We start from the raw sequence: 12,889 nt of genomic DNA on the forward strand, positions 1-12,889 counted from the left end.
TTTTGTCATAAAAATAAAAATAACTGTTTTAAACTATACCCTTATATAATTGTGGTAAAAATCTCAAGAAAAATATAGAGTAACTTAGTAAATTATATCTTACAATTTTTTTAAATAAACATGAAATGAGTTATAACAACACTTATTTTGAAACGGAGGAAACAGTAGTCGCCAATTTTTTCAAAAAACTCATTAATTGAGACAGTTGAGTGTTGCTGTATAACCAAAGCTTCATAAATTCTTGCCCTGCAAAATTGGAGTCGGAACCAACCCATTACTGGCTTTTACTACTACTACTTAAGTATCTTTATCTTGCCATCAGAACTCAAAAGAACATCATGGATTGGTCACAAAAGCATTACTTTACAGCTTTTCTAATTGTTGCAACAGCCATTCGGGGAATTCATGGTTATACTATGGTCTCTGGAACTGTCTTCTGTGACCAATGCAAAGATGGCCAAATCTCTCTCTTTGATTATCCTCTAAATGGTAACTAAAACTATTTAATTAATACTTAAGTTCCCATATGACATTATAATCAACTCTGTTTTTGGTGTCCTGCTTCTTGATATTCTTGGATTATAAAAATCTTGATTATATGGGGAGCATAGTGTATAAAGCTCCTGCTGTGCATAGGGTCGGGAAAGGATTGGATCACAATGGGTTTATTGTACGTAATTTTACCTTACATTTCTGGAAGAGTTACTTTCCACTGTTTGAATCTATGACAAAGACTCTTCACATTGCATCAAAGCTCCCTTTTCAGTCTTGAATCTTGATTAAACTCGAAACAGTCCTCTTCTTACTAACATTGTTACTTAAGTTTTAAGTGTCAAATTGTGTGCAGGAATAAATGTAGCAATGGCATGCCCAGACAACAATGGACAAATGACAACATGGGGAGAAGAAACAACAAATTGGCTAGGAAGTTTTGCCATGAAGTTCGATGGAAATCCAGATTTGAGTAGCTGTGTTGCACAGGTTTATCTAAAGTACTGCTTTTTTTTTTCTTGTACTGTGGATTGATTTCTCAGATGATCATTCAACAAATACAGTTATTATCTCATAATGTCCATCTGAGAAATCAGATTCATATAATCGACCTTAGATTGTTTGAAATTGAGACGTAATTGTTATTGTTGTTGCACAGGTTACAAGCAGTAATGAGCAAGGGAAAAGAGGATGTGGGACAGGAGGAGGACCAGGGAAGTCACCAAGATTAATATTTAGTATGTTTGATATGAATATGTACACAATTGATCCTTTGATTTCTCAGCCTTCAGATCCAATGTCTTTCTGTCCAAAATTTTCATACCCACAGCCACATCCTAACCCTGTTTCCCCAGCTACACCACCATCAACACTTCCATATCCACCTACTCCCTCAATGCCTCATTTCCCCTATTTGGATGCTTCAGCTTGCCCACATCAGTAAGTTCTTAACATTATTTTTTTATAAAGTCAGATTAGTAACATGAAATATAACACACTCATAGAGGTCACTTTGGTACACAGTTATAAGTATATTTTGATTAGTTATAAAAGAATTTATGTATTTTTATTTTATGCAGTGATTAGTTATTCATGTATTACTTATTTCACCTTCTATCACGTTAAAATTATACATAGCTTTCCTCATAGCTTATACATATACTATAAATTATGCGGATTTTCAAATTGTAAACCAAACACTATTAATTTTATGTATGAATAACTTACCTCTTACCAAGTGACTAAATATAATACCACTTATGCATAATTTAATACATACATGATTGATCTCCAAACCAATTACCAAACGACACCTTACTACGACCGTTTAAATACACAGTTATGCAAAAAAAAACTTTTACACTGTAGCCGTAAATGCATAGCCAAACTACTCTCTTTAAAAAGAAATTGTCTTTATGGTCTGTACATCTGGACCATTATTTATTCACATCTTTGACTATTTCTGTTACTAAAAAATTTTCCCCAGTGTCGGTGGAGCATAGTGAAACAGAGCTAATAACATTGTTTAAATGTTGACATCAGATGAAGAAATTAGTACATTTTTCTAACATAATGACAACATTTACACCAGAAGAATCTTGGATCGAATGATTAGACATATTACATTATTTTTAAATATAGAAATGTGACGTTCTTTTTACCTGCAGGAGCTGGATAATGCCAGAGTACCGCTGCTACTGGAAAGTAATAAATCCAGATTTAAAAGTAGGTGTTGTATTTGGCCTAATTGCAGCTAGAAAATATGGAACTGATATGACATTATGGGAGGGAATGCAAGGTAGAGGAGAACCTTATAAAACTTTGTTAAGAGAAGGGACAACTGCACTTTTGAATTCTTATAACAGTGTACAATTTCCATATCATCCATTGAGTGTTGTTCAACATATGAATTGGGCATTAATGGGATCAACTCAACAAGTTATGCATACAGCTTTGAATTTCTTGAGGGCTAATTCTGGAAATGGAAGAACTACTTGCAAGTTCAATCCTTGCAAGTGATTATTAGTATTAATTTCATTTCTTGGTGTACTTTTAATAGATTTGTAGTTGAGTTAATCACGATTATATTACTCTCTAATTAGTAATACGTTGTTGGCGTATACTCTGTGTCTACATTTGCTCTGTACATCATAGTATTTTGGAATTGTATGTTACTGATTCCCAAAATCATTGCTGATTGCTACAGTATGAAAATAAAGAACTCCTTTGAAATTTTCCATACCTAGACTCACGGTGGAACTTCATTTGTTCAACATTAGACAGCTCAATTTGCCATTTCAAAAAGTCAATATTACAATTTTATTTTCTGTTCGCAAGCAGGTATAAAGATGAACAGCTAACTATGGAGTACTTTTTCTTTTTTCCGTGAAATTTGAATCATGCATTGCAGGGCTTCAATAAAATTTTCTTTCATATCGAGGGCTCGAATATAGAAAAACTTTGTTAAAGAGAATATTTTCTTGGGCACCAAATCCAACTAAACTTGCTTAAAGCTTAAAATAATAATAAAGTAATCCCCAAGTCTATCGGCTCTGTGTTTGAGACTTGAAGCATACGAATTATGCACATGGCAACTTCTGGGAAGAAGAAAAGGGAGTAGAGGTTGCGTTTTATATGATGGTAAATTTCCACTAATTATCTTGAATCAGAAAAACAAAGATGGAAGGCTGCTCGGTTTTTAAGATTGAAGAAACCAGCATTAAGGAAATCCATCAAGCATTTGCTCAAGGCAAACTCACCGCAAGAGAACTAGTCGACTTTTACCTTCACCAAATCGAAACCCTAAATCCGCTGCTTCGCGGGATTATCGAGGTGAACCCGGAGGCCCAAAATCTAGCTGATGAGGCTGACAGACACAGAGTGAACAGTACTGGAACTGGAAGTTTTTTAGGGGAGTTACATGGAATCCCTGTGCTTCTCAAGGATACATTTGGGACGAAGGATAAGTTGAATACTACTGCGGGTTCATATGCTCTGCTGGGATCTCAAGTGCCGCGAGATGCTGGAGTGGTAGAGAAATTGAGAAATGCAGGTGCTATTATTTTGGGAAAAGCAAGTATGAGTGAATGGTACAAGTTTCGTTCTCTCAGTGGAGTTCCTAATGGATGGTGTGCTCGATCTGGACAAGGAGTGGTTCGTTACTCCTTTTCTCCTTTTCTTTATTAGAAAAAATCTTTGATCAATTAATATATATGATGATGCTCTCTTCCCATATATCCTAAGGCTCTCGTTTGATCATAATTTTGAAGTTGGAACTTGAAAAATTTGAGTCTTTGAAGTTGTGTTTAGACATGCATTTTACTTGCAAAAGAAATTGAAGTTTTGGAGGGGAAAGCCCCCAAAACCCAAAAATTGATCTAAAAATATTTCTTTTTCCAAATTTATGGTCTATAGCTGCATGTGATAATTGACATGAGAGAGATTCAAGCATAGTTTTTGTTTCATCACTTTATCTTTGTTCCCGGATTAGAACTCCTTGGTTGTATGTGTCACATAATGCTTACAGCTAGCCAAACAAGAAAGCGTAACGTGACAAATAATTTGAGAAATGTAGACAGAGAGTAAGAAGCTATAGTGAAAGGAGATGCTGTATTTTGTCTATAGATTGTGCAGATTACCAGCCTAAAGCTCCTTGTCTGGATAATCTTCCATGCTTCAGAACTAGTAGTATAGAACTGAATACGTCTTCTTATTGGTAAAGCTAGGAAGAGTATTATATATCATCTTCGAGCTTCCTAGGACAACTATCCAATTTTTAACATAACAAGTATCTAATAGCTCCTCCAAAGAATGTATTACATTTACCTTTTCAAAATATGTAGAATCCTTATTGCCCTTCTGGATCACCATGTGGATCAAGTAGTGGCTGTGCAATATCGGTTGCTGCAAATATGGCAGCAGTCTCTCTTGGGACTGAAACTCACTGCTCCATCATCTGTCCAGCGGATCATAATTCAGTTGTAGGGCTGAAACCTACTGTTGGGCTCACAAGTCGGGCTGGGATCATACCAATGACGCCCCTCTGGGACACTGTTGGGTGAGCTATTTTCCTTACTTGCTCTCTTTTAATTTATTACATTATTCAACACAAAGTAGAAGAGTAATTATCCGAAATCTGACCAGTGTTTTGTTATCATATCACTGCACAAGTTAAGGTGTGTTCAGGAGATTGATGTTAATTTTTAAGGAAGCTGTCTTAAACAGAACATTTCCTTGTTATTCAGGCCTATATGCAGGAATGTTACAGATGCAGTTTACATGCTTGATGTAATTGTTGGATCAGATCCAAGAGATGAAGTCACCGCGGAAGCAGCTAAATATATTCCTGAGGATGGCTACAAACAGTTTCTCACGGAAGATGGTTTGAAAGGGAAGCGAATAGGCATTGTTAAACATCCATTTGTGGAAATGATACATGGAGCTACCGAAAAATCAGCTTTTGAGCATCACCTAGATTTGTTAAGGTATGAAGCTTTGTTACCTCAAAGTCATCTACTTATCTGCAAAATCACAAATAAAATTAAGTCGTCCTTTTTAGTTTGTTTGCGCTTAATTTTTTGGTGGACTTTATGTTGGAATTTAAGACAAGAAGGAGCAATTCTGGTAGACAAACTGAGCATACTACATATTGAAGAGATCATGGATTCAAATAACAGCGGTGAAGCGTTGGTGATGATGGTTGAATTCAAGAGCTCAATCAATGCTTACCTGAAAGAGCTGATCACTTCTCCTGTCAGGTCATTGGCCGACATTATTGCTTTTAACGAACGCAACTCTGAGTTGGTACGAAACTTTAATTTTCTACGAAAGGTCTTTAGACATTGAGTAAAACTATAGCTAGAAACAGGAACAGTTGGGTGGGAGTGGAATAAAAATTGTCATTTGTTTTTTGTGGTTTACATGCTTGGAAGTTACATGAAAATGTCCAATGGACCCTTTGGTTACAGGAAAAACTTGCTGAGTTTGACCAACATACTTTTATAGAAGCTGAGAAGAGAGACGGATATGGAGAAGAAGAGAAGAAAGTTATGGATAAGTTGAAGAACTTTTCACAAAATGGATTCGAGAAAATGATGAAGGATCACAAGCTTGATGCAATGGTCGTGCCTGGTTCACGTGCCTCTCCTGTTTTTGCAATAGGTGGCTACCCAGCAATAACTGTTCCAGCCGGGTATGAAAGTGATGGCATGCCATTTGGCATCTGTTTTGGAGGTTTGAAGGGTACTGAACCAAAGCTGATTGAAATTGCATATGCCTTTGAACAATCTAGCAAAGTTCGACGACCTCCTTCTGTAATTTAATATTGCTTTAGTCTGAAGATTTGAGTATATTTGGAATGAAGAAATCAAAAGAACGTTTGCTTGCTGCTGAATGTGGAGCTAATCGTGCAATGTTGAATTAACAGAATAGAATGCTTTTATTTTACAGCACAATGCTAAATCTCTTAGTTTTAGTCAAAACAGTTTCTTCAAGTTTGACCATTTGAGCTAAATTGTTTCCTTCCTTTTTTCCTCCAATTTTAGATACATTATTTTTCACTTAATTGTTTAATTTTGCTTCCCCTGTTGAGGATTTTTGTTTTATTTTTGTATACCCATTTTTTTATGATGACTAGATTCCCCGGTCTTTTAGCACCCTAGCTGTGTTGCCGCTTATAAAGCTGTCTTATTAAATTAGATATGTCCAAGAACTGAATTTTTCCCTTTGTTAAATAACTGAGGAAAGAATAAGGCACAGGATTTAATTAGTCGATCAAAAAGATACCTCCAGAGACAGTTGCCGGATGCCGGCATACGTACTGTGACCAAAATTTCATTTGGCACTCAATAGAGTTTTAAAGAGCCCGTGGACTTAAATATCATGAAAATTTTGGAGAGTGAAGAGCAATTAGATCCTCTTTTTAGTTGGTCTGCTACATCTTGGCTAAATTTGCCATGAACGTTTCCGCATTACTTACTCTTACGGCTATCTCACTTTTTGGGTGGTCGTATATTGATACTTGCCATGCATTCTCGATCAAAGAAGCTAGCATTAGTGATCTTCAGCTTGCTTTTATCCAAAACCAGCTTACATCGAGACAGCTCGTGGAGTTCTACCTAGGAGAAATTTCACGGCTAAATTCCGTTCTCAAAAGTGTCATTGAGGTAACTATGTTGAAATGTATAATCATCTCATATAAAAATACAGTCTTATTTACTTAATTATGTCTTTAACAGCTAAATCCCGATGCACTCCTGGAAGCTGACAGGGCTGACAGAGAGAGGAACGATGCAAAGGAGTCAGCAAGCTCTTTGTCAATGTTGCATGGTGTTCCAATCCTTCTTAAAGATAACATTGCAACAAAAGATAAGCTTAACACTACAGCTGGATCATTTTCATTACTGGGATCAGTGGTGCCCCGTGACGCAGATGTAGTGAAAAAACTGAGAAGAGCAGGTGTGATTGTACTAGGGAAAGCTAGCCTCAGCGAATGGGCTCACACTCGGGCGCTAAAGGCGCCCAATGGCTGGAGTCCTAGAGGTGGACAGGGAAGGGTAAGTTATATATGTCAAAACGGAAGCTTAAGAAAATACTTCAGAACAGTAACACCACTGAAAACCAGTCTATGCTCGCAAAATTATGCAATGTACTAATGAGGTACACCACTTTTTTGAACTCCTATGCAGAATCCTTATGTTCTCTCCGCAGACCCTTGTGGCTCGAGTAGTGGATCTGCAATATCAGTGGCAGCAAACATGGTATCTGTGTCATTAGGTACAGAGACCCGTGGTTCCATCTTATGCCCGGCCAGCTCAAATGCAGTTGTAGGCATCAAACCAACCGTTGGACTCACTAGCCGAGCAGGGGTGATCCCAGTTACACCTAGACAAGACACTGTTGGGTAAAACATGTTCTAAATCCACATACATTGATTTGATACTTCTTCTGAGTCAAACCAATGCAACACTAACTTGTCATATGCTTTGTTTGAACAGACCAATTGGCAGAACAGTAACAGATGCTGTTCATGTTCTTGATGCCATTGTAGGCTTTGACCACAATGACGCAGCTGCAACTGCTGCAGCAGCTAAATTCATTCCTCATGGTGGTTATACTCGATTTCTGAAAGTAGATGGCCTTAATGGCAAGCGCATTGGAATAGTGAGAGACCCCTTCTTCAATTTCACTAATAATCCTGCCCTCGCTCAAGCTTTTGAGAAACATCTCCAAACACTCAGGTAACTTAGCTAGTTGTTCTGAAGATATCATTGTTTGTTAAAAATGCATCTCTGCTTATTTTAACATCATGTTGGAGTGTGAAGACCATTTTGCTTAACAGATCTTTATAGATTCAGACAATTTCCTGTTTTTCTCAAATGCAGGCTACAAGGTGCAGTCTTGGTAGACAATGTGAAGATAGCCAACCTTGAGACAATTTTAGACTTCAATCTGAGTGGTGAAGCATCAGCAGTATTGGCTGAATTCAAGATAGCCTTAAATGTTTATCTAAAAGAGCTAATCGATTCCCCTGTTCGATCCTTATCAGATATAATAATCTTCAATCGAAAAAATCCCCAACTGGTATGTTATTCATGACCAAGCAATCTACAAGAATGAGTAGATTTCACCGGGTTAATATCACTAGTGATCATCAAACTAAGTGTCTATTTCACGAAAGTCACTCAACTTGTATTTGTCATTTCAGGAGATGCTAAAGGAATTTGGTCAAGATATATTTTTGGCAGCTGAATCTACAAATGGAATTGGAGAAACAGAAATAAAAGCTTTGAGGAATTTATCAAGATTAACAAGAAGTGGATTTGTAAAGTTGATGAATAAGTATGAGTTGGATGCATTGGTGACTGCTGGCTCTAGTGTTGCTGCAGTTCTTTCAATAGGTGGATTTCCAGCAATTAGTGTGCCAGCTGCTTATGACAAAAGGGTGCCTATTGGCATTTGTTTTAGTGGGTTGAAAGGTTCAGAGCCTAAGTTAATTGAAATCGCCTATGGCTTTGAACAAGCAACTCTAATTAGAAAGCCTCCTACATTTTTGCCCTAAAAATGTACTATTATTAAAAAAATGTGTGTTACATTTGTTTTGTTGTGTGTACTTCTTATTTGAAATTTACCGATCCATGTAACTCAATCTTAAGAGCAAAAAGAAAATCGAATTTGAATAATTGATGTTCGACAAAATCAAAAAGATATTTAATTTCTTTTCTAGATTTGCCCTTAAACATATTCATAATTCGATAAATATAGTAGTACTTAATAATAAACATGTCAATCTAAAAAGAAAAAAAAAAGATCATAATTGAAGAGTATTTTTTGCCATCACCTTTAATGACGGTTGATTTTGGATGCTTTAATTGTGCAATGGGGTAAGTGAATAAATTGATATAGAACTAATAAACAGAGACGTTATGATTCGTCAAATTATCAAATCAGACCCCTCAGGACCAATACCTATCATGATTATAATGGAAAAGGACAAAATCTAATTTTGAAAAAATAAAGTAGAATTTGAACAAACACTTACTTTCGTCCAATTTTTGTGATGGCAATTGATGCCTAACTAAGTATAAAACTGTAGTTTTGAAATGCAAAAATTTTCTATATAATTCGATCTGTGTATACAAATAAATTGCATCATATAAATTGAGACAAAAAAAATAAGTTTTAATTTCTTTGTTTGTTGTTCTAAAGAAAAAAGTACCAATTAATTTAATTTAACAATTAAATAAATTAATGGAGGCAATAAGGATCAATAATTCATCACAACTGAAAATGAGTCAAGAGGGATCATGTTTTTATGCAGTAATACTAATTTTGCCTAAAATCATGCTCTTGCGTCTGAAGTTGGAACTCTGGTAAGTTTCGTTAATTTCTGAGTAGGAGACACCCTCGTGGTTGGTCTGTCATTTCAATTGCTGTTGAGTTTTTGATGCTTTTGTTGACGTCCACACTTATAATATATAGTAGTTAAGGGGTAAGTAAACTTGATTAACTAAACAGACACAATTACCAACTCTTGTTTTTCGGTTCTTTTAACCAGTTTGTGCGCATTTTACCTAATTTCATATGATAATATATATTATTTCAACTTTTCTCATTAATGCTAGAACAAATAATAAGAAATTATCAAGTGTTTTGTTGTTGTTGGGATTTGAATTTGAGATTTCACAGTGCTCAACTTACTTCATTAATCTCCAAGTCACACCACAAAACATCAAGCTCACACACACTTATCACAAATAAAAAAATCTTATTGGTCCAGAGTAGTCTGATTCTGATGAAATGGTTCGACGTAGACATTTTACAATATAAATAGAATAAGAAAATCCTAAAATATTAACCTATTTTCTCCAACCTGCTCCTATGTTCAGAGGCGTAGCTTTGGCTAGGGTGTTCGATTGGACATTTTTCGTCAGAAAATTACATCGCATTTATAAAAAGATAATAATTTAAATAGTTAAATAACATATTTTAAATATTCTTGAAAAATAAAAAAAGAAAATTAGCTTAGTAATTTTAATTATTCAATTCTTACTAAGTTCTTTGCGACTTGCAGTGCACGATTTTGATTCCCGTTATTTGACTTTGATTTTTTTCTTTTCATTAAAAATTTAAAAGAATTATCTAATTTAAAGTTAATAAGAAAATTCTATTTATTTATTTCATTAAGCTACTAAAAGTGAATACTTTATATAAATTCTCTTTTAATATAACATGTTTGATTCTATTATTTATTTTTCATTTTTCGTTGTTAGTCATCAGAGGTTTATGAAATGTTGAAGCATAAAAGTGATTTTACTCTAAAATGAAATATCTCTCTTTTTCTTTATTTGTTCACTTTCTATTAATAAACGTGACACAAAAGCTAAATATTATGTAGTTTGATTTTAAAAAAAATTTGGTACACTTTAATTAAAAAAATTAATCGTTAATATTATGTAATTTGATTTACAAAATTTAAGTACACCCATTCTTTAAATTATTTTTACGAGCTATGAGATTTTTGAACACCCTTTCTAAAATTTCTGGCTACATCATTGGCTATCTATATTGTTGAAACTCTTCGAAAAACTACACCTATTTTCGTTAGGACAAACGTTGCACGATTTAATGTTGTACGACTGCAAAATCTTTACTTGACTTTATGCTCATTACTGAAAACTCTATAATTTATTTATTTTCTCAATAATTCAACAAAAACTGTACCAACTTTTATGTGGGGCTAGATTAGTTAGTAATGTAGCTTGCTTAATTTGTTTACATGCCAAAGATTCATTTATATCTAATCTCCTTAATTTTACTTATAAATAGCACTATCCCTCAACTTATTTGATTTAATTGTGTAGCAACAGCCAGCAAGTCCTTAGCATAACTCATATCTGGATCTTGCTCTCACGTATTTTTTCCGCAAGTCATCACGAGATAGATCATGAAAAAAATTATTTTGCTTGTCATATTTGCGAACCTATTTATATGGGTGGCTCAAGCACAAGACCAAACGTCATGGGCTAAGAGAGTTGATACAGGCAAAGAGGTTGTTACAACTCTTCAATTCTACTTCCACGATAAACTCAGTGGATCAAACCCGAGTGCGGTTCAAATTGCACAAGCTGCTAGGACTAACAATTCGGGTACCTTATTTGGATCTTTGTTGATGATTGATGATCCACTTACTATTGGACCTGACCCAACTTCAAAGCTAATAGGTAGAGCCCGTGGACTATATGGGTCTGCTGGTCAAACTGATATGGGCCTTATCATGGCAATTAGTTATGGGTTCTTGGATGGTATCTATCAAGGGAGTTCATTTAGCCTATTGAGTTTGAACCCGGTAATGAACCCGGTTCGTGAGATGGCTATCGTTGGTGGGACCGGACTTTTTCGGTTGGCCCGTGGGTATGCTCTTGCTCAAACGTATTCGGCAAATCCTAATGGTGATGCAATTGTTGGCTACAATGTTACAATTGTCACATATGTTTGATTTTTTTTTTTCTTATATTTTTGTGAGCATCTTTTTAGTTCTATGTTATTCAGGCAACTTAAATATTTCATTCTCGAGTTTATAGTAATGTAACATGCCGAAAAAGATGAAATCGTTGACTTTGTGTTAATAGATGGAAAACAAGCAATTGCATCTAGAAAGAAAAAGAAAAAGACAATTTCTTGTAAAAGAGTAAATTTAATTCTGCAATAGAATGTTTTACCCTCGACAAAATGAATTTAAGAAATCTGTCCATTTATTATTTACGTATAGTTTAATAAGATCATTTACAGAAATATACAAGTTGAACAAAGTTTTTTTTTATATTAAAAAAGAACTCTATTAAATCAAAGTGGGTCAGTTTTTTTATTAAAAAAAAAACAAAAACAGATAAGAGCAATAAAAGTCATCGGCTATTAGTGGAGATTTGTAGTTGAAGCCAAGTTGCTTCAAGTATTCTTTATATATCTTTGTTTCTTTCCAAATTCTTATCAATTCTTACAAATAAGAGAGAAATGGAGAAGCATTTAGTCATTGGATTAATAAGCTTGTTAATACTACTAACAATTGCCACAGCAGATAAAAGCCCAAAAGCAGTAGAAAAATGGTTCAAAAATCTCCCTTATGCAAAGACCAAAACCACCAAATTTCACTTCTACTTTCATGAAATTTTTGGAGGAGATAACCAAACAGCTCCTATAATTGCTCAAGCCAACACTACAGCTCAATCACCTACATTCTTTGGCATGTTGAGAATGTTCGACAACCCGTTGACTGTTGGGCCGGATCCTAATTCGAAACAAGTGGGCCGAGCCCAGGGAATCCATGGATCTCCATCATTGAGTGAGTTGGCCTTATTTTTCGACTTCAATTTTGTGTTCACTGATGGGCCTTATAATGGTACCACTTTGAGTGTGATGGGCCGGGTCGCTGAATCGCAAGAATACAGAGAATTGTCGATTATTGGTGGATCTGGAATTTTCCGGCTTGCTAACGGTGTTGCTACTGCGAAGACTTATTTTTCTAATGATAGCCTTGTTATTGTCGAGTATAATCTTATAATAATTCATTATTGAATTGTTGTTTCGATGTAAAAGTCAACTTAGTTTATTGATTGCGTGTTTGATGGTATTTTACTTTCTCCATTTCAATTTATTCATGTAAGCACAAAGTTTTGAAAAAGCAGATATAGTTTTTGAATGTTGTAATTTTAGATTAAAGACATGGGTATTAATATACCAAAACACTATCAATCTTCCATCACCGTGCTAACCAATGGTTCAAGTAGTAGTCAACTAGTCGATATGGATGAGTCGATCAGCACAATGATAAAAGGTAATTTCTACACTAATCGAAATAGATGTCCGTTGAGGATCACATGGATTCGCAGGAAACAAAAGG

The 12,889-nt window shown here is 35.0% G+C and overlaps 5 protein-coding genes across 5 annotated transcripts; all 5 read left to right on the plus strand.

Moving 5' to 3' along the window:
* The first annotated feature begins 226 nt into the window (after window positions 1–226).
* Window positions 227–2,731, plus strand: LOC101256630 (uncharacterized). The gene is made up of 4 exons (XM_004230959.5): window positions 227–489; window positions 848–981; window positions 1,151–1,431; window positions 2,160–2,731. Exons 1-4 carry the CDS (start codon window positions 339–341, stop codon window positions 2,509–2,511), a joined length of 918 nt encoding a protein of 305 aa, XP_004231007.1. The 5' UTR covers window positions 227–338; the 3' UTR covers window positions 2,512–2,731.
* A 132-nt stretch (window positions 2,732–2,863) lies between these two features.
* On the plus strand, window positions 2,864–6,004 carry LOC101257218 (probable amidase At4g34880). The gene is made up of 5 exons (XM_019211931.3): window positions 2,864–3,645; window positions 4,335–4,549; window positions 4,737–4,976; window positions 5,097–5,295; window positions 5,460–6,004. The coding sequence occupies exons 1-5, from the start codon at window positions 3,172–3,174 to the stop codon at window positions 5,811–5,813; spliced, it is 1,482 nt and encodes a 493-aa protein (XP_019067476.1). The 5' UTR covers window positions 2,864–3,171; the 3' UTR covers window positions 5,814–6,004.
* Window positions 6,005–6,079: 75 nt separating this feature from the next.
* LOC109119323 (probable amidase At4g34880) lies at window positions 6,080–8,704 on the plus strand. Its single transcript, XM_019211930.3, has 6 exons — window positions 6,080–6,656; window positions 6,729–7,046; window positions 7,179–7,393; window positions 7,488–7,730; window positions 7,875–8,073; window positions 8,198–8,704. Exons 1-6 carry the CDS (start codon window positions 6,447–6,449, stop codon window positions 8,549–8,551), a joined length of 1,539 nt encoding a protein of 512 aa, XP_019067475.1. The 5' UTR covers window positions 6,080–6,446; the 3' UTR covers window positions 8,552–8,704.
* A 2,114-nt stretch (window positions 8,705–10,818) lies between these two features.
* LOC101257513 (dirigent protein 23) lies at window positions 10,819–11,722 on the plus strand. Its single transcript, XM_010317061.4, has one exon. The coding sequence runs from the start codon at window positions 10,937–10,939 to the stop codon at window positions 11,486–11,488; it is 552 nt and encodes a 183-aa protein (XP_010315363.1). The 5' UTR covers window positions 10,819–10,936; the 3' UTR covers window positions 11,489–11,722.
* Window positions 11,723–12,003: 281 nt separating this feature from the next.
* Window positions 12,004–12,564, plus strand: LOC101257810 (dirigent protein 1). The gene has a single exon (XM_004230963.5). It carries the CDS (start codon window positions 12,004–12,006, stop codon window positions 12,562–12,564), a length of 561 nt encoding a protein of 186 aa, XP_004231011.1.
* Window positions 12,565–12,889: the final 325 nt, after the last annotated feature.

Source organism: Solanum lycopersicum, chromosome 1 (assembly GCF_036512215.1).
Source record: "Solanum lycopersicum chromosome 1, SLM_r2.1".
In the NCBI taxonomy this organism is placed as follows: domain Eukaryota; kingdom Viridiplantae; phylum Streptophyta; class Magnoliopsida; order Solanales; family Solanaceae; genus Solanum; species Solanum lycopersicum.

Bases quoted from the DNA above. Each gene is read 5' to 3' on its own strand.
- LOC101256630 (XM_004230959.5), top strand. From the start codon at position 339: ATGGATTGGTCACAAAAGCATTACTTTACAGCTTTTCTAATTGTTGCA. The intron at 490-847 runs GTAACTAAAACT...AATTGTGTGCAG, and splicing joins CTTTGATTATCCTCTAAATG to GAATAAATGTAGCAATGGCA. The intron at 1,432-2,159 runs GTAAGTTCTTAA...TTTTACCTGCAG, and splicing joins GCTTCAGCTTGCCCACATCA to GAGCTGGATAATGCCAGAGT.
- LOC101257218 (XM_019211931.3), top strand. From the start codon at position 3,172: ATGGAAGGCTGCTCGGTTTTTAAGATTGAAGAAACCAGCATTAAGGAA. The intron at 3,646-4,334 runs GTTCGTTACTCC...CAAAATATGTAG, and splicing joins CTCGATCTGGACAAGGAGTG to AATCCTTATTGCCCTTCTGG. The intron at 4,550-4,736 runs GTGAGCTATTTT...CTTGTTATTCAG, and splicing joins CCCCTCTGGGACACTGTTGG to GCCTATATGCAGGAATGTTA.
- LOC109119323 (XM_019211930.3), top strand. From the start codon at position 6,447: ATGAACGTTTCCGCATTACTTACTCTTACGGCTATCTCACTTTTTGGG. The intron at 7,394-7,487 runs GTAAAACATGTT...TTGTTTGAACAG, and splicing joins CCTAGACAAGACACTGTTGG to ACCAATTGGCAGAACAGTAA. The intron at 8,074-8,197 runs GTATGTTATTCA...TTGTCATTTCAG, and splicing joins ATCGAAAAAATCCCCAACTG to GAGATGCTAAAGGAATTTGG.
- LOC101257513 (XM_010317061.4), top strand. From the start codon at position 10,937: ATGAAAAAAATTATTTTGCTTGTCATATTTGCGAACCTATTTATATGG.
- LOC101257810 (XM_004230963.5), top strand. From the start codon at position 12,004: ATGGAGAAGCATTTAGTCATTGGATTAATAAGCTTGTTAATACTACTA.